Source organism: Dendrobates tinctorius, unplaced genomic scaffold (genome assembly GCF_039654945.1).
Source record: "Dendrobates tinctorius isolate UK_male_01 unplaced genomic scaffold, ASM3965494v1 ptg000029l, whole genome shotgun sequence".
NCBI classification, from domain to species: Eukaryota; Metazoa; Chordata; class Amphibia; order Anura; family Dendrobatidae; genus Dendrobates; species Dendrobates tinctorius.
This window is the reverse complement of record NW_027361697.1, coordinates 55,484,079-55,505,094: the sequence shown is the minus strand read 5'-3', so window position 1 is coordinate 55,505,094 and position 21,016 is coordinate 55,484,079. Positions and strand designations below refer to the sequence as shown.

Here is a 21,016-nt window from a genome sequence, read left to right as displayed (position 1 = left end):
GGTGGTGCTCCTCTGCGGGACGATGGGGCTCCGCTGGCATTTCGTGAAAGCCCGGAGGCCCCCGCAGATCTAGTGCTGCGATGCGGTGGCCTCTGGGAAAATAGCAGCCTGGGGCGCGGCGCATTCTCAGATTCAGATCTCTGCAACGAGATCTCGGGACGAGATCGGAATCTGAGCATGCGCCACCCCTGGCTGCTATTTTCCCGGAGGCCACCGCATCGCAGCACTGGATCTGCGGGGGCCTCCGGGCTTTCATGAAATTCCGGTGGAGCACCACCGCAGCGCCACAGCCACACCAGCCTGGGAAGGGAGGTTGTATCGCCCTGCAGCGTCGGACCGGGACCGCCGCCACAGTATTTGTAAGTATATTCCGACCATAAGACGCACCCCCATTTCCCCAAAAGTTTTTTGCGAAAAAAGTGCATCTTATAGGTTGAAAAATACGGTATATGCACCAGTATTACTGTAAACGTTAATATGGCCTCATAGAATATTTTTTTATCCCCATCACTGAGGGTGAGGCCTTTTCTTTAGTGTTTTGAGCTTAATGGCTGAGTTTCATGCATGTTTTCCTTGCAGACTATATACGGAGAGCTAATTCCATTGGAAAGTAATAGTGATGTTACTGGTCTTGCCTTGTTCATCCTGAACCGCTTGCTTTGGAATCCTGAAATTGGGGCAGAGTACCGGCACCCCTCCGTGCCTCACTTGTATCGGGAGGGTAAGTTTGCAGCCTCATTGCTGTACTGGAGCCGCTGCTAAATGCTGGGGTTTCTAGGAGCAACTTAGCTGGTCAAATGGCCAACATCTTGTTGGAAAATGGCCCATAAATGTATTCACCACTACTAGCCTACACTTAGATGTCTCCACTACGTGGCTCCTGCCATTTGTCCGGTCTTACCATAATGTCTTCCTGAGTTTTCTTGTCTTTAATTATCTTTTCAGGTCATGAAGAGGCTTTGTCTAAGTTCACCTTGAAGAAGTTGCTACTGTTGGTTTTCTTTCTTGATTATGCCAAACAGTCCCGACTCATCGATCATGACCCCTGCTTATTCTGTAGAAATGCGGAGTTTAAGGTCTGTATATTGTGGGAATCGGCCAGTTTTCTAATAACCAGGCATGTGTGTTGTCCACATCTGTGATGGTCTGTGCTAGAATATAGTCCCTGTGCATTGAAATGGTATATAGCAGCATTGGTGCTTCAGTTAGAGGTCCCATAGAAAATAAAACAATGTATGCTCCCGTCCCACAGCAGCCCCATGCATCCACGTCATCGCTTCTTTTCTCAGCGGGTTGACACGACGTTGGCTTGTGACAGTGGCCCAATTGGCGGTTGCTGATCGCTCTGGAATACTGAGGAGTTGCAGTGGTCACGTGACAGTCACCCGCCAGGAGCTGCAGCGTAGACCATGATAAAATGGCACTATTGCAGAAGGCGATCACACATTGTTTTTATTTCTACTGTGCCCTAAATTGATTGAGCAGGGGTTGTCAAGTATCCGACAACCCTTTTGACTGCCAAAATTGAACCTGGAAGAAAGAAAAAACTCCCAAGGGGAGATCTTCCATTTGCACTATATATATTCCCACTGAAAACCATACATGGGACAATACAGGATGAATGTTTGCTCCCAGTTGTTCACTTGTCACTGCAGCCATTATGGAACAGAATTTGGTAATTTTCACAACTTCCTTTACAGGCTAGTAAGGAGCTTTTGCTGGCTTTCTCTCGTGATTTCTTGAGTGGGGAAGGAGATCTCTCGCGCCATCTTGGCCTTTTGGGTCTGACCGTTGGCCATGTCCAGACTCCTCTAGATGAATTTGACTTTGCAGTGACAAACCTGGCTGTGGACTTGCAGTGTGGTGTTCGGCTAGTGTGAGTAATGACTTCTCTTCACCATTGTAGAAGACCTAGCCTCGAAATCTACACAGGTCAGCTACAGGGAGTTTTTAAAAGCCTCCATGCAAAGATAATGGTGAGCCACAGTTTTTCTGGGGTCGGTGCCTGTAAGGCTAGTTTCACACTAGCGTTTATTCGACACAGCGCCGCTAAGCCCCGCCCCATCCCGGTCATCGCCGCCTACTATCGCACATGGACGCTTGCGATCTGCGCACCCTATCTTTAGCATAGGGTGCGCAGATCGTGCGCTGGCCGTGCGCTGGTAGGATTTTGGCGTGCGCTGCGCATTTTTGAAGGTGCGCCTGTGCGCCGAACGCAGCATGTTGCATTTCGGCGCACCTTCAAAAATGCGTAGCGCACGCCAAAATCCTACTAGCACACGGGCCTGCGCACCCTATGCTAAAGATAGGGTGCGCAGATCGCAAGCGTCCATGTGCGATAGTAGGCGGCGATGACCGGATAGGGTGGGCAGGGAGCCGGCAGGGGGCGGGGCTTAGCGGCGCCGTGCGCTGCGTCGAATAAACGCTAGTGTGAAACTAGCCTAACTCAGGAGCTTATCAGAGGCCTTTGTTCAGGCATAATACTTGGGCCTGCATAGCTCTCCTGGGCCCAGAAATCGCCATATACCGTAATTGTTTAGTGATCTATGCCTCACTCGGTAGAAATGTGAGAGGTTCTAGAATTGAACGTGTGTTTTGGAAGTGATCATAGTGTCCCAATAAAAAGACAAAGGTCCCCAATCCTCAGCCCGCTAGATTTTTAGGCAGTGTTCATAAATCAGTTTACTCTGTCGCCTAATTGGGGGACACAGAACCGTAGTTTTTGCTTAGTGTCGCAAGGAGGCACACCTTTTTTCTTCCGTTTTTTCCTTTTTTCGTCCGGAAATACAGATGAAGAAAAGTGGGTCTCCAGCGAGACTCCCGGCATGGCTCCCTCCTCGGTCCCCTATCAGGGGTACCCGGTTGAGGTCGAGGTGGCTATTCCCCATGTCGCTCCCTCCCCAGTCCCTCGGGTCCTGGTTCGAGGTCGAGACCCCCCTCCTTCCCCAACCCCTTTAAGGGGTCTGGGTTGAGGTTGAGGCGAGGATGAAGACCCCCTGACGGTGACAGACGCACCCTCCCTAATCCCCCGCAGGGGGCATTAGGTTGAGACGCCTCAGGTAGGGTCGGAGATCAGGCAGCATTCCGCAGCTTCCAGGGACCACAGGCCGGCTGAGGGATCCTGTTGGGGCCGGGGGAGGGTGCGGACTGGATGGCACAGCAGAGACAGGGCTTTTCTGCGTCCCTGTCTCTGCAACAGCAGCGGCTCCATAGCGCTTCAGGGGCCCCCCATATAGAAACCGCTACCCCCACCGCTATCCAGTCGACCATTCTGGGGGGGGGTCTGGTACAAATCCGCCCCCCCCCCCCCCCCGGACTACCGCGCCGCTCTGGAGCCCTCCCGGGCATCAGGCCTCTAATTTAGACCGCGGCTTCGGCCTAGCCGAAGCCGCCGCCTTTTCCCCGCCCCCCCGGATGACCAAAATGACACGCTGGAGTGTCATAGAAGGGGCGGATTGAGGCAGAAAGGTTCTGTGTCCCCCAATTAAAAGCTAAGAGAAAGAGATTTTATGGTGAGTACACAAAAATCTCCTTTTTATTTTGGTTTTTATGATACTTTTAAGGAACATAAAAACGGAAATAAGTTTCAATTATTGGAACCATCCCCTTGAATGGTTTGTCATCAGTTTTTATCTGTTCTATCCGGAATGCGTTTTTCAGATCGACACAGAACTGTCCTTTTATCTACTGGATTTTTTTACAGACAGATGCCAAACAGACCTCTAAACTGATCCTTTAAAGGGGTTATGCAGGGCTATATTAGTCCTTGGACACATTGTAAAACATTAACAAGCAGGTAGTTGTTGCTTACCTGCCTGTTCTGCGCAGCACAGAGCTCTGCTGGCACAGCGCGGTCACTGATCACTTCCGCTGGCGTTTCTGCGGCTTCAACTGATGAAACTTCGAGCGAGCAGCGACTTCTCTTCTGCTCTGCTCTGTTGATGTGGTGTGACTGCTGGTGTCATGCCGATTGACAGCCATCTAGCGCTGCATAACTGCAGGAATCCGGCTGTCGATCAGCATGACGTCAGTCGTCACGTCCCATCAGCAGAGCAGCCTGGAAGAATAAGAGCTGCTCTGTTGACGTGGAGCTGCTGAATTGCCGACAGGAGCGGTCAGTGATTGCTCTGAGCCAGGTAGGTAGTTGGCAACTGCCTGCCTGTTAGGCTATGTGCACACACTGCAGATTCGTCTGCCGATTAATATCTGCGGAACCGCAGGTAAAATGACCTGCGGTTTGCCACCTGGACAATGGAATAGGTGGCAAACCGCAGCAGAATCCGCAGAAACAATTGACATGCTGCGGAAAAAAACCCGCAGCTTTTCCGCAGGTAAAAATCCGCAGCATGTGCACAGCAGAATGTTAATCCCATAGGATAACATGCTACTGTACACTGTCTGCAGAACTGCTGCAGTTCTGCTGCGGTCAAAACTGCAGCAGAACCGCAGCAAAAACCGCAGCGTGTGCACATGGCCTTAGTCTTTTGGCTGATGGTAAAAAAAAAAAAAAAATCTAGTCCTGGATAATCTCTTTAAGTTCTCTCCGTGTAATGTCATGTGTGTCACAAGTGTATGTGTCCTCACTTGCCCTATATGGTTACAAACCACAAGTGACTAAGGCCTTTTTCACATTTCCGTTTTTTGACGTCAGTGTAAAGCCGCCAGAATGTGAAAAAACGCAATCGTTTCCGTTGTGGCACAAACGGAGGCCACCGGATCTGTTTTTTTTTGACGGATCTACATTATCAGCTAATGGTGGAAATTTAAAGGAACACGAGGAGAGAGAGAGAATATTTCGCCGCCTCCAGGACGGTATTTCAGGGTTAAAATGTTTTCTGGAGCAAATCTCCCGGACGTGCGCACTTAAAAATAGCGGACCGTCAATCCAAAACAACGTTTCTGGGTCCGCCCGGGAACCAGTAAATTTTTCACGGATCCGTCAAAAAACGGATGCAACGGACGACCGTCAGTCAAAATCCGCCGATAATGCAAGTCAATGGGGGGAAAAAATAGATCCGCCAAAAAAAATGGCGCATCCGTTTTTTTTTTTTTTTTTTTGCAAAACGGCGGATTTTGACTGATGGCAACAAACGGAAATGTGAAACAGGCCTAAGCTGACGTTTCTTTGAAAACATAAAGCTTATTAAACAGGTGACCATTTCCCCTTATAATTGCCTTATGTGCCTGGAGAACGCCATAGTCTGGTTTGCTGTATGCCTTTTAGGCCGTTTACTGTATGTACAGTTTGTGTATAGACAGATACTGGTAAATACCCCAAAAGTATCTAATAAGGGTCCCATGTATTTATTTTTATTTTTTTTTTATTATGTACATACAATTCTGCTGACACAGGTTTTGGACCCATTACGTTAGGCAGTGTCTATGACTCTGTGTGGATGCCATCCTAATATAGATTGGCGGTCTCATTTTTCATTGTTTTTGACCAGTGATCATGGTCACTGCCGGCACACAACATTTTTGGTCAAATTAGAAGTAGATGTCTATACATGACTGAGGTCCGTTCTGTAAAGCGTTTGTACACATCCATAGATAGACCATTATTTCCACTCTCCCTATATATTTCCCTTCTGTGACCAGGAGAACAATGGAGCTTCTAACTCAAAACTGGAGCTTATCGAAGAAGCTGAGAGTGCCGGCAATAAGTCGCTTACAGAAGATGCACAATGTGGAGGTAGCTTTTCAAGCTTTGTCAGAAAGGGACGTACAGCTGAAAGATGAACGTGGTAAGCGATGAGCTGTCTGTATCATTCCTGATATCCTATGGGACTTGTACCTTCCTGTAATATACATGCCCGGATTTAGAGTCTATCATGATATAACACTACTACTACTTCCTTAAAGGGAGTCTGTCAGATGGTTTTTGCTATTTTACATTCCAAGAATGCAACTTGCTCAGCAGCTTGCTGTAGTTTCAATACAATCGGTGTTTTATTGGCAGGAGATTATCACTGCAGGACTAGGTCTCTTGTGCAGACCACACCTTATAATCTGTGATCACGCCTCCACTTGTGATTGGCAGCTTGCTAACAGTGTATACATAAGTTGCCAATCAGTGGTGTGGGCGGGGTTATACACAGCTCAGCATTCTGAGCACATCTACAGCAGAGAAAAGAGGGATTGTCTTAAAACTGCACCAAGCAGCCCAGTAAGTGACACATCGCTGGAATCGGGCTCTCAGCACCTACATCATGCTGCTGTTAAAGTGATGGCATATTGTGTTAGATGAGACTCCTTTTATGATTATCATTTCTACCTCTATAGCCTATTTTTTCTGCCAATCTATAGGTTTTTCTCTGCCTGTACTTGTATTTTGGTGAAGACAATGGTGAAATCGCTGCTCTAGTTAGAATTTTGAAGAATTGCTATGAATTTCCAACCAAAACTATACATCTAAAAGATTATTACCATCTGATAAATCTGGACCCTCGGTAAACCAAAGAAAGAAGACAGCAGGGTTTCCCAGGGGTCGGGCCTGGATAGTGATGGCGTTTCCCAGTGGTGACCCATCACTTTACCAGATGGCGAAAAACCTGTGCTGTGATCAGTGGTGTAAAAGGGGGGGAGATCAGTGTAAGTAGTGTAGGTTATATTGTGCTGAGCCACGTGGCACCCCTAGTAATGACCAGAGATGTGGCATCACCATTCACATATCACCAACTCCATGTTGAAATGCCGTACTCTTCCATTGTGTATTGTAATCTGTTGTTCTCTGCAGGTGTCGCTATCACATCCAAGGACATTGTAGACCGACACCGTGAGCGGACGCTGGCCTTGCTATGGCAGATTGTATTCACATTTCAGGTACGTTCTTTCACTAGTAAAAATCACAGATGGAAATCCATATGTAAGGAACTGTAGTCTCTATTCCCTCACAGTTGTTCCTACAAAGGATTTTGTGAATGACTCTACTGCTAAGTTGGGTATAATTAAACCTCTGAAGAACCTCTGCGGCTCCACCAGTAGTGACCTAGAAAACCACCGTGCAAAGATAAAAATGGGCCTGTGCTCGTCGCAGAAAGCCTATAACCGCTTTGGCCACATCCCCCCCCCTCAAAAAAATAAAATTAAAATTAAAACTTGATTTCAAACAATCATTCTTAAGTTTTTAACCCAACAAACAGTTTTGGTCCAAACTGTTCTTTTTTTGCCATCTTTATTTTATATGGAGACGCCTGAAAATATAATCTACCTGTTGAAAGTCCAACCCATTCTCAAGACCGGAGGGTTTTTAATCCTGATGTGCTAACTGCTATGGTAACAGATCACCACCTCAATCTCGGTGAAGTCTCCTAGGTGAGGACCGCAGTGCTTACAAGCTCTTTTCTATATTTTTATGAAGCTTGTAAGCGTTACTCTGCAGCTGGTCAGATTGCTGGATCCTGCCAGCTTCACTGCCACGTTGCCTCTTGCAGCATTCGGACCAGCGGTGCGACCATGCCACTAGCCGGAGCTGTCAGTGAATCGGGAGCACATCCTCTGTATAGCAGGAAGCCAGGAGGCAGGGGAGCGCTGCGTTCCTGAAGATCAATGTTGACCTTTCAGACTGTTATGAGAAACGTCTCCCTGGTGGAGGACCACAAGTGATCTACATAATGACGTAACTGGACCATTTCACAAAGGAAAAAAACAAAACCTGATTTTACCTTTAAATGTAGTGGTAATCTGAAAGTAAATGGCGCTTACGTCATGTTAGGCTTGATGGAACCCCGGCTATAGGGAAAAAGTGACGTTCTGTTCTCATTGCAGCCGCTCGCTTGCAGTCCTCGTGGTGGTGTAGGGAGATGTAACCGTCACTGCTTGTTGGGCCGGCTGTCACACCGGGGCGAGTGACTTCAGCTCGCTCACTGTAGTGAGGGGGGACTATAATGGCCCCTGCATCAATGACTACAAGCAGGCGGCTGCAGGGACAATATAGCTTCATTTTCTCCCTATACCCGCTACTCCAGTAACTCATGCAGACATGATTTAAATGCTATTTACTTGCAACAGACCACTATATCTACAGGTAAGCTGCATCTCTTGTAGGTGGTTCCTTTACGTATGTAGTGTTAGATTTATTGCATAAAATGCTTTGGCTGATAACTTAATGAATTGTTGCTAATACCATTATAGGTGGATATCTTACTCAATATCGATCATTTGAAGGAGGAAATCGGGTTCCTTAAAAGCAGCTGCAGTGTGCAGAAAAAACTCGCCGCGCTCTCTGCTTTCTCTGCACCAACCGTGTCAAAAAAGCGAGACAGCGAGCCTTTTGTGCCGGACAACTACAGCGAGCGAGTCCTCCTGCTCCTGGAGTGGGTTAATGCAGTATGTGCCTTCTATAGTGCAAAGGTAAGATCAATGCCCGGATTTACCGTTTCACCTGTTAGTTGCCCTCGACATGTAGTGTTGTTTATTTTTTTTTTTCTTTGTGTGGAAAATGCAGTTTTTTACAGTAGCAGCAGAACGAAATGAGATTTCTAAATCTATCATTTTCGGTAGGTTGAAAACTTCACCGTTTCCTTTTCTGATGGCCGGGTGTTCTGTTACCTAATAAATCATTACCATCCAACTTACGTGCCATCCGATGCCATATGTCAGAGGACAACTCAGACCGTAGAGTGTAGCAAGACAGGAACGCTAGGACTCAACTCTTCCTCTGACTCGGACAGCTCTCTGGATACGTGGCCGCGAATGTCTGATCAAGGTAAGCCAAGGTTTCTAATGGGAAAGTGTACAACATTGGGGCAGACTTCTTACCACTAGCCTAAAATATGGCAGAACACACCAATAAACTGCGCCTAGTGGTCTTTGCTGCGTAAGAATACGTGGTTCTTCTTGAGACTGGTTAGAGAACTTTCCCATCCCTGCCCCGTCTTACATTGATGTTTGCCTGACATGGTTTCTCAGACCCTGGTGACAGATTCCCTATAACTAGAGCATTATTTTATTCTTTATAGCCGGGTTCCATTTTTTATCATTTGTAAAACTTTTAGTTTAGTTGTAAAAAGGACCTAGAATGTTTTCTGGCTGGTATAAACTTGTGAATAGTTATAATATTGGATATATGTTATTTCTATCCTCTAGGTATCGCATCTTCCTCAGCTTTATTTGAGGAGCTACTGGGAAATGAGAAGACAAACTTCAGCCTTGTGCAGAGAGCTACATCCGACCTCGGAGGGATTCCCGCAGTCATTCACCACTCGGACATGTCCAATACAATACCAGATGAGAAGGTATGGAAAAAAGGAATAATTGCCTGAAAATCCATTATCTATATGCTAATCTAACGACGTGACATCAGCAGAAGCCTGCAGGAGTGGTCTATGACCGTGTTGTGCTGGCAGAGATCTAAACCGGGCAGAACAGGTAGATAGTAAGCAACTAGCTGTCTGTTAGTTCTCAAGCCTATATTAAAAAATACCGGACAACCCTCTTAAATGTCTTGCTTCTCTAAATGCGATGAATGAGATGAGCACGATCATAAGATGTGCAAAAAAAAAAGCCTTCATCCCATTTGCATCTCCAACAAGTGGAGTCAATGTCTGGCATAAGCTTGTGTCATTGAGAAAGTACTCTTCACCCGAGTATGATTAATTTATAGTTTGGTAGTTTAATCGAGGGGATATTTATCAGCAATCCAATATAATGCTTCAGTCAATAGCTTAGACCTTCTGCAAACACACGGTCTACATATACAAGAGGCGTGTATGATGGAGAATTGCTAGTAGCATGGTGTCATAACCGCCATGATCACATCGCCTTACACTGACTGCATGCATACGAGTTTGTGGTATCTGGAGACTGCCTAAGTCCTTGACTGAAACGTTCTATATGTTCGACTGCTAATAAAGATGGCCTCAGTTTAACTAGAGTGCCTGGTTATTTTTGGTCTACTATAATGGGTCAGACCTCATAAGTGCACCAGAGACTGAGTGCTGTGATCTACATGCTCATGTAAGCGTTGGCTGAAGATGGACATATGGGTTGGCTTGTCTGGAGAAGAGAGGAGGCACTGGACCGCCCTATAGGAGAGTATAATATAAGGTCACATTTTAGCCTTGCAGGGCGAATTGGAGTCATATGTGCAGCATTATAGAATGCTGTCACATGGGGCTGAAAGGTGGTGGCCGTAGGTTATATCAGAAAAAAACTGGTGACAGGTTCCCTTTAAAATTGCAAAGTGCTTGTAAAAATACATTTTATAGTTTACTAATTACCATCTACCTAAGCAGTGGCAGATTTCCAAGACCAGGTACGCACTTGGAAATTGTTTGCTGTATAATCTCACTCTCTTCATTTTTACTTATTTCAGGTTGTGATCATTTACCTTTCGTTCCTTTGTGCTCGGTTTCTGGATATTTGTAAGGAAACTAGGGCAGCCCGGATTATTCAGGCGGCTTGGAGGAGACACAGACTGGCAGTAGAGGAACAATTATTGCAGGTGGGTTTCTTATGGATCTCTCTTTTATAGGTTCTCAAGTAATGGGGGGAAAAAAGCTAGTCAATCTCAAATCCTTTTTTAGTTAGAAAATCACACTTGTTTTGTTGAGGTTTATGATCATTATATTACAGTAATATGGCAGCTGCCTTGACTATGTAATGTCAAGATATCTCCAAGCCACAGCAGTCGCTCAGTATTCAGATAGTCAGGGTGGACAGCAGTGTGAGCAGCCTCTTCTTACCTCTGCACCCCTGCTAGCTCCAGTATTGGATCAGATATATGGGGTGGACAGCAGTGTGAGCAGCCTCTTCTTACCTCAGCTTCATGGCTCTAGAGTCTGAGTCTGTATCCATTTTGGTGGAGTCGGTATAAAATGGACTGACTTCTAGAATATTTAATAAATTGAGAACAATAGTTCAGTGCAGGATGCGCTGTAAATGGTTTCACAAGAATTTGGGAAAGTTATAAAATGTCCTATAAATATCATAGAATCATAGAATCGTAGAGTTGGAAGGGACCTCCTGGGCCATCTGGTCCAACCCCCTGCTCAAAGCAGGATTCGCTAAATCATCCCAGTCAGATGTCTGTCCAGCCTCTGTTTGAAGACTTCCATTGAAGGAGAACTCACCACTTCTCGTGGCAGCCTGTTCCACTCATTGATCACTCTGTCAAAAAGTTTTTTCTAATATCTAATCTGTGTCTCCTCCCATTCAGTTTCATCCCATTGCTTCTAGTCTTTCCTTGTGCAAATGAGAATAAAGTTGATCCTTCTACAATGTGACAGCCCTTTAGATATTTGTAGACAGCTATTAAGTCTCCTCTCAGTCTTCTCTTTTGCAAACTAAACATTCCCAAATCCTGCAACCTTTCCTCATAAGACAGGGTTTGCAGACCGGTCACCATTCTGGTCGCTCTTTTCTGAACTTGCTCCAGTTTGTTGATGTCTTTTTTTAAAATGTGGTGCCCAAAACTGGACACAATATTCCAGATGAGGTCTGACCAAAGAGGAGTAGAGGGAAATAATGACTTCACGTGATCTAGACTGTATGCTTCTGTTAATACATCCTAGAATTGCATTTGCCTTTTTTGCTGCTGCATCACACTGTTGACTCATATTCAGTCTGTGATCTATTAGTATACCCAAGTCTTTTTCACATGTGCTGTCACTTAGCCCTATTCCTCCCATTCTATATATGTTTTTTCCATTTTTATTGCCCAGATGTAGTACTTTGCATTTCTCCCTGTTAAAAACCATTCTGTTAGTTGCTGCCCACTTCTCCAGTTTATTTAAATCTTTTTGAATCCTCTCTCTCTCTTCTCTAGTATTAGCTATCCCTCCTAGCTTTGTGTCATCAGCAAATTTAATCAGTTTACCCTCAATTCCTTCATCTAAATCGTTGATAAAGATGTTGAACAATACAGGGCCCAGGACAGAGCCCTGTGGTACCCCACTTGAGACATTCTTCCAACTGGATGTGCAGCCATTTACGACCACTCTTTGGGTCCGATCACTAAGCCAGTTATGAATCCACCTAACAGTTGCCTTGTCCATTCCATACTTAATCATTTTTTCAATAAGGATTGTATGAGAGACTTTGTCAAATGCTTTGCTGAAGTCAAGATATACTATATCTACAGCATTTCCTTGATCCACCCAATCAGTGATACCGTCATAGAAGGAAATTAAGTTAGTCTGACATGACTTATTAGTTACAAACCCATGCTGACTCTGTTTAATCACTTCATTCTTATCCAGGTATTGACATACATGTTGTTTAATAATTTGTTCAAAGATCTTTCCTGGTATAGAAGTCAGACTCACCGGCCTATAGTTACCTGGGTCCACCTTCTTCCCCTTTTTGAAGATAGGAACAACATTTGCTCTTCTCCAGTCTTCTGGCACTTCTCCTGTTCTCCAAGAATTTTCAAAGATTATAGAGAGGGGTTCAAAAAATTTCTTCTGCTATCTCCTTCAGTACTCTGGGGTGTAATTCATCTGGACCTGGAGACTTGAATTCATTTAGGCTAGCTAAGTGTTTCCTCACTATCTTTCTGTTTATAGATATCCTGGATTCTTCTATTCCCTTAATAGGACAGTGAATAACAGTTGTTACATTTCCTTTCTGAGAGAAAACAGATGCAAAATAGGAATTTAAGAGTTCAGCCTTCTCAACATCCTGTCTTACCATTTCATTATTTTCATCCTGTAAAAATCCTATAGCATCTTTGACTTTTCTTTTACTTTTGACATATCCCCAAAATCCTTTATTATTGCTTTTGACATCTCTTGCAAGCCTCAATTCATTTTCAGCTTTAGATAATCTGATTTGTGCCCTGCAGGTTCTGCAGACAGCATTATATTCTTCTTTAGATATGCCTCCCTCTTTCCATTTTATAAACATTTTTTTCTTCCTTTTTAGCATGTGCTTAAGTTCTGTGTTCATCCATCCTGGTTTCCTTAACTGCTTCCTATTCTTCCCTCTTTTCGGAATTGTTAACAACTGTGCTTTGAGAATTTCATTTTTCAAGATTTCCCATCCTTCCTGGACATTTTTGTCTTTAAGGATATCCAGCCATTGGATCCCTCCAATTCTCTTTCTGAATCCCTTAAAATCTGCCTTTCTGAAATCTAACCTTGATGTCTGAGTCTTCACAGGTCTTCCGCCTCTAGTTATCCAAAATTCTAAAATAGCATGGTCGCTACCTCCTAGGGTCCCAGCCAGTTTTACCTCCTCAACCATTTCCTCCCTGTTTATAAGGATTAGATCCAAGGTAGCAGTTCCCCTTGTTTTCTCCCTTACCTTTTGGAAGATAAAGTTGTCAGCAAGAGAGGATAAGAATTTCCTTGACCTGTTAGTTTTGCCTGAGAGAGATTCCCAACAAATGTCTGGATAGTTGAAATCTCCCATGACAACTATGTCATATTTTTTTGAGAACTTGGCCATTTGATGCATAAAGAGTTCATCCATAGCTTCAGCTTGCACAGGCGGCCTGTAGTAAATGCCTACAATGGTGTCCTTTCCATTGTTCTGTCCTTGTATTCTTACCCAAACAGTTTCCACAGAACTCCCAGTCTCTGAAGCTTCAATCTCTGTGCAGATATACGCGTTTCTAACATACAATGCGACACCCCCTCCTCGTTTATCAAGTCTGTTTCTTGCAAATAAGTTGTATCCTTCTAGTCTAGTCTTTTAGTTTGTGATTGGTTTCTCTTTCTCCAATATTTTTATTAATTAGATTCTTTCGTCTTTGTTCTTCCTTTCCACTTCTAATAGCAGAGTTCTCAGTAGCATTTGTCAGGTGTATGGCTTTTTCTGGTCTTTTGCTTCCCTTCCCATGTTGTTCTAGTTTAAAGCTCTCCTTACAAGTGTAGCAAGGCGACTTCCAAATACCTGTTTTCCAGTCTTCGTAAGGTGCACCCCATCTCTAGCAAGTAGTCCATCGTATAAGTAGTTCACTCCGTGATCCAGAAATCCAAATCGTTGCTGATGGCACCATCGACGTAGCCAGTTATTCACCTGCAGAATCTTATTCCACCTCCTTGTTCCATGGCCATCCACTGGGAGGATGGAAGAGAAGACCACCTGCGCTCCCAGTTCTTTCACTTTCTTGCCTAAGTCTTCAAAGTCTCTGCAGATGGTTTCCAGGTCGTTTCTTGCAGTGTCATTTGTCCCCACATGTAGTAGCAGGAATGGGTAGTCATCTGTAGGTCTGAAGAGTCCTGATATCCTGTCAGACACATCTTTAATTTTTGCACCTGGAAGACAACACATTTCTCTTGAAGTTATATCCGGTCTGCAGATAGCGGCCTCTGTTCCTCTCAGCAGGGAATCCCCCATGACTACCACTCTCCGTTTCTTCTTCACAACATTTTTCTTTCTCCATCCAGGAGGACTCTGAAGGCGTACAAGGTTGCTGCTTGTTGGCAAAGTCTTATCCTGATGTATTTCTTCATTGTTTTCCTGCGTGAGAGCCTGGTACTGGTTTCTGAGCAGTATGGGTGCTGACTGCCTCCTGATCCTCCTGCTTCTCTGGGTCACATGTCTCCATTCCTCTGTTTCTTCAGGTGCACTTCGAATTTCTTCTCTTTCTGTAACATGAAGAGATAATTCTGCTCTGTCCAAGAACTCTTCACCTTCCTTAATGATCTTCAACGTAGCTAACCTCTCTTCGAGATTTTCCAACTTTTCCTCCAACAGGGACACAAGCTTGCATTTGTGGCATGTGAAGTTTGGCTTTTCCACTGGTAAGTCAGTTCTGTTCTTGATCTAAGGATCTCCGCTTTTAGTTGAGATGAATCTGTGCTGCACTTTATGTCCATGCTCAGTAGTGACCAGTGCTGTGGAGTCGTAGTGGAGAAGAATCTGTGCTGCACTTTATGCACATGCTCAGTAGTGACCAGTGTTGTGGAGTCAGAGATGAGATGAATCTGTGCTGCACTTTATGCACATGCTCAGTAGTGACCGGTGCTGTGGGGTCGGAGATGAGATGAATCTGTGCTGCACTTTATGCACATGCTCAGTAGTGACCAGTGCTGTGGGGTCAGAGATGAGATGAATCTGTGCTGCACTTTATGCACATGCTCAGTAGTGACCAGTGCTGTGGGGTCGGAGATGAGATGAATCTGTGCTGCACTTAATGTACATGCTCAGTAGTGACCGGTGCTGTGGAGTTGGAGTCAGGGAAATCGAGGAGTCACAGGTATGGCTTACCGACTCCACAGGCCGGCTCAGCACCTCAGCTATTTCCAATATTAGATCAGTTTATGTATGGGAGCATATAATAAAAGATGGTGGAGTATTAGTTACATGTGGTAACTTCCTGATGAAAAAGTAACTTATACTTTGAAACGCGCAGAATAAACCACCATCTTTTATTTCATCATATCTGGATTAATGCTTTATTCAGCAGCGCGGATCATATCCACATTCCACTGCACTCTAACACGAAGAAGGAAAAACTCCATCGAGTTATGAAAATCACAGCATCAATAGACATGGTAATGATATGCAACTGATGAAAAAGGGAAACCAAAAATGTTCAAAACCTCTTGATGCGCTCTATATTGAGTGAGCACCAAGTGCAGAAACAAACGTACTTAGGCTAGTTTCACACTAGCGTATTTTACATGCAGCGCACGGCGCCGCTAAGCCCCGCTCTCTGCCCGCCCCGTCCGGTCATCTCCTCCTACTATCGCACACGGCCGCGTGCGATCTGCGCACCCTATCTTTGGCCGTGCGCTAGTAGGATTTGTGCGTGCGCTGCGCACCTTATACTAAAGATAGGGTGCATGTACCAAATATGACTAGGACACATGGTAATAGTCATTACATATAATTGGTTTAAATCCCCATGTGTCCATTCGGATTAGTTATGCCTATCATCAAATATAACATATCGAACGAAAAGGAACGATGATTAAAAGGCTTTTATCACTGATATAAAAGAAGCTTTATTATTTAGAACCACAAATAAAGTATTACATATCACCAATTAGGGGATTAAGGGGAGGTAAACATACACATATGTATAATGTGATTACACATCTAAAAAGACGCACATAACCAGCACCTGAAGGTATAACCTATACACCTCTAATTATATAACTGTCCACAATTAACAATTTAGCCGAAAAATAGTACCTCAATCTCAAAGTTGACACTACAATATTATGTCCTCATATCCCTCGGCTAATTAAAAAATTCATATTAGATGACTACTATATCATGCTTCCACCACCGAACAAATGACCGCTATATATACCAAGGGCGCAATCATTTATAATAATAGACTATATATGGTGTGATACCTAAATGTAACAACTAACATGGCTAATCACCTATAATGTTATCTACAATATCGCCATAAAATGGCCACTAAATATGCCATAGTGATTATCCCCGGCACTGGCCGTTCTATACAAGGAATCACTTCACACCATAATGGCCATTAACAGCAATGGCCGCCATAACTATTAAAAGATTACGGTCCATATTAAGCAAGTTATTACCGGCGGTGGTAGTCAGGAGGTGTGCAGGTGCCTGGTTAGCGCGTCCGCCCCGACGCGTGTTTCGGACCTGCCTTTTTCAAGAGGCCTAACCAGTGTGTACACCAGCGTCCTTAAATAGTGTACCCGGACGCCGCGAGATCGGCGTTACCGGAAGTGATGTCAGCGGCCCGGAAATGACGCACTCCGTCACCGAGGCAACCACAACACCAGTCAGCACCGGCGTCACACAGTGGGAGTGGCCGGGGCGGGCCAACCCCACCATGTAGAGACGCCACATGCAGACGGGGGCAGCGGTGACAGGGGGACAGGCGAGTACAGGGCCGCTGGCACCAACCCACAACTATACAAAAAACATACATAAAGCATATCATTATAATATATACATACAGTTGTGGCCAAAAGTATTGACACCCCTGCAATTCTGTCAGGTAATACTCAGTTTCTTCCTGAAAATGATTGCAAACACAAATTCTTTGGTATTATTATCTTCATTTAATTTGTCTTAAATTAAAAAAACACGAAAGAGAATGAAGCAAAAAGCAAAACATTGATCATTTCACACAAAACTCCAAAAATGGGCCAGACAAAAGTATTGGCACCCTCAGCCTAATACTTGGTTGCACAACCTTTAGCCAAAATAACTGCGACCAACCGCTTCCGGTAACCATCAATGAGTTTCATACAATGCTCTGCTGGAATTTTAGACCATTCTTCTTTGGCAAACTGCTCCAGGTCCCTGATATTTGAAGGGTGCCTTCTCCAAACTGCCATTTTTAGATCGCTCCACAGGTGTTCTATGGGATTCAGGTCTGGACTCATTGCTGGCCATCTTAGAAGTCTCCAGTGCTTTCTCTCAAACCATTTTCTAGTGCTTTTTGAAGTGTGTGTTTTGGGTCATTGTCCTGCTGGAAGACCCATGACCTCTGAGGTAGACCCAGCTTTCTCACACTGGGCCCTACATTATGCTGCAAAATTTGTTGGTAGTCTTCAGACTTCATAATGCCATGCACACGGTCAAGCAGTCCAGTGCCAGAGGCAGCAAAGCAACCCCAAAATATCAGGGAACCTCCGCCATGCTTGACTGTAGGGACCGTGTTCTTTTCTTTGAATGCCTCTCTTTTTCTCCTGTAAACTCTATGTTTATGCCTTTGCCCAAAAAGCTCTACTTTTGTCTCATCTGACCAGAGAACATTCTTCCAAAACGTTTTAGGCTTTTTCAGTTTTGGCAAACTCCAGCCTGGCTTTTTTAATGTCTCGAGGTAAGAAGTGGGGTCTTCCTGGGTCTCCTACCATACGGTCCCTTTTCATTCAGACGCCGACGGATAGTACGGGTTGACACTGTTGTACCCTCGGACTGCAGGGCAGCTTGAACTTGTTTGGATGTTAGTCGAGGTTCTTTATCCAACATCCGCACAATCTTGCGTTGAAATCTCTTGTCAATTTTTCTTTTCCGTTCACATCTAGGGAGATTAGCCACAGTGCCATGGGCTTTAAACTTCTTGATGACACTGCGCACGGTAGACACAGGAACATTCAGGTCTTTGGAGATGGACTTGTAGCCTTGAGATTGCTCATGCTTCCTCACAATTTGGTTTCTCAAGTCCTCAGACCGTTCTTTGGTCTTCTTTCTTTTCTCTATGCTCAATGTGGTACACACAAGGACACAGGACAGAGGTTGAGTCAACTTTAATCCATGTCAACTGGCTGCAAGTGTGATTTAGTTATTGCCAACACCTGTTAGGTGCCACGGGTAAGTTACAGGTGCTGCTAATTACACAAATTAGAGAAGCATCACATGATTTTTCGAACAGTGCCAATACTTTTGTCCACCCTCTTTTTTATGTTTGGTGTGGAATTATATCCAATTTGGCTTTAGGACAATTCTTTTTGTGTTTTTTCATTTAAGATAAATTAAACGAAGATAATAATACCAAAGAATTTGTGTTTGCAAAGATTTTCAGGAAGAAACTGAGTATTATCTGACAGAATTGCAGGGGTGTCAATACTTTTGGCCACAACTGTACTATCAATTATACAAAGGACCAACAAAGATATTATTATTATTATCCTTATAGATCTTTGTTGGTCTGCATGTGGCGTCTCTACATGGTGGGGTTGGCCCGCCCCGGCCACTCCCACTGTGTGACGCCGGTGCTGACTGGCGTTGTGGTTGCCTCGGTGACGGAGCGCGTCATTTCCGGGCCGCTGACATCACTTCCGGTAACGCCGATCTCGCGGCGTCCGGGTACACTATTTAAGGACGCTGGTGTACACACTGGTTAGGCCCCTTGAAAAAGGCAGGTCCGAAACACGCGTCGGGGCGGACGCGCTAACCAGGCACCTGCACACCTCCTGACTACCACCGCCGGTAATAACTTGCTTAATATGGACCGTAATCTTTTAATAGTTATGGCGGCCATTGCTGTTAATGGCCATTATGGTGTGAAGTGATTCCTTGTATAGAACGGCCAGTGCTGGGGATAATCACTATGGCATATTTAGTGGCCATTTTTGTGGCGGTATTGTAGATAACATTATAGGTGATTAGCCATGTTAGTGGTTACATTTAGGTATCACACCATATATAGTCTATTATTATAAATGATTGCGCCCTTGGTATATATAGCGGTCATTTGTTCGGTGGTGGAAGCATGATATAGTAGTCATCTAATATGAATTTTTTAATTAGCCGAGGGATATGAGGACATAATATTGTAGTGTCAACTTTGAGATTGAGGTACTATTTTTCGGCTAAATTGTTAATTGTGGACAGTTATATAATTAGAGGTGTATAGGTTATACCTTCAGGTGCTGGTTATGTGCGTCTTTTTAGATGTGTAATCACATTATACATATGTGTATGTTTACCTCCTCTTAATCCCCTAATTGGTGATATGTAATACTTTATTTGTGGTTCTAAATAATAAAGCTTCTTTTATATCAGTGATAAAAGCCTTTTAATCATCGTTCCTTTTCGTTCGATATAAAGATAGGGTGCGCAGATCACATGCGGCCGTGTGCGATAGGAGGAGATGACCGGATGGGGCAGGGGGCGGGGCTTAGCGGCGCCGTGCGCTGCATGTAAAATACGCTAGTGTGAAACTAGCCTTACAGCCTTGACTTCTGTCAATTAAGTTATTAATGGTTGTCTGAGGAACGTTCTGCCACACTGTGTGCACTTGGGCAAATAGTCAAGATCAGCTACTGGCAATTGCCGTCCAATGATGTGCTCGATGGAAGTCAAGTCTGGAGACTCTGCAGGCCAAGGTTGCATGTTTAGGCCACTCAGGCTGCCTATAGTAATACACAGCCTGACGTTATCTTGAAAATGGCTCTTGGGACAGTTTGGAGATGAGGCTGTACCACTGGTTCCACGGCCAAATCAATGAAATGCTGAGTGTACATGGAAGGAAATTTAAAGGGTCTGGCTATGGTGCATTATTCCTCTCCACACCATAATCCTGGGAGTAGAACTGGTGTGACATTTGTATGTGAACACCTCGTCATTGCTTTGGAGACCAGAGGGTGAAATGAAGCCTTGGAGGTCTTGCCACTTCCTGGATGAGCCAGTGCTTTGACCTGGGACACAGTTGGGGTTTGATCTGGAGACCACAGGGGCAATGCCACATGATTTTATTTGGCCATGGAACCAGTCCTTTTCTCCAAAGAATACCACAAACCTGTTGCTTGGCATTATCAAGTTGGAAAACTGCTCCTGGACCAGTGAGCAGCATGCGTGGCCTGTAGTGTCTCTGGACTGGTCTCCCCTGGAGCACATTGATCACATCATTGGTCGTCAATTTCAAACAGAGCTGCCAGCTGTGGATCTTGATGATTTGCTGCCCAAAAGCATTAAATGCAGCAGAACATTCCTCACATAACCAATAATAACATCACTAATGGCAGAGATGCAAGTGTGTATATTTCTGTGCATAATGATGATACTCCATACTGAATAAATCAAGATATTTTGACCATTTTCCATTTTTTTCATCATTTGCATATAATTCATATATTTATTGTTCCTGTGATTTCCATAATCCCAAAACCTTTCCTGTCTGGTATTGCAATTTTAATTTTGAGTATACTTATAATGGTGTTTTTTATATTTATATTTTATATATTTTTTTTTTCTCCGTAAGATTCCTTAAAGAAGCCCTCTCATTAACGGTGTGTGTGGTTTTGCATTAAATTTAACTTTTGCATTTAATTAAACTTTCTCTGATTTAATTAATTATATTTATGCTTAATTGACTGAGACCATGAAAATACCTCTGGCTGCCGCCGCCATGTATGTATGTATGTACTTACCCGGTTTATTCTCTCTGCCCCCCCAATTTGTTTTACAGAGGAAGCACAAGGCCGCCTGTGTCATCCAATGTGCTGTACGCAAATTCCTCTCACGACGTAGGGTTTTAAAGAGAACTTCTTCTGCCATCTTAATCCAAAAGCACTGGAGAAAATACCTGGCCTGCAAGACGCTGGTGACATTAAGATCTCTAAAGCAAAAAGAAATTGAGACCTCTGCAGCCGTCGTTCTTCAGGTGTGTAACTGACCATTA

General features: G+C 44.3%; 1 protein-coding gene across 1 annotated transcript in view; it reads left to right on the top strand.

Annotated features, from left to right (window-relative positions):
* Window positions 1-21,016, top strand: part of ASPM (assembly factor for spindle microtubules) — a 68,498-nt gene that overhangs the window by 23,218 nt on the left and 24,264 nt on the right. Inside the window, exons 9-18 of the mRNA XM_073571720.1 lie at window positions 580-721; window positions 946-1,076; window positions 1,701-1,876; window positions 5,599-5,744; window positions 6,737-6,822; window positions 8,134-8,352; window positions 8,503-8,707; window positions 9,088-9,236; window positions 10,316-10,444; window positions 20,804-20,998. Coding sequence (XP_073427821.1) covers window positions 580-721; window positions 946-1,076; window positions 1,701-1,876; window positions 5,599-5,744; window positions 6,737-6,822; window positions 8,134-8,352; window positions 8,503-8,707; window positions 9,088-9,236; window positions 10,316-10,444; window positions 20,804-20,998 — 1,578 coding nt within the window. The remainder of the gene's footprint in view (window positions 1-579; window positions 722-945; window positions 1,077-1,700; window positions 1,877-5,598; window positions 5,745-6,736; window positions 6,823-8,133; window positions 8,353-8,502; window positions 8,708-9,087; window positions 9,237-10,315; window positions 10,445-20,803; window positions 20,999-21,016) is intronic.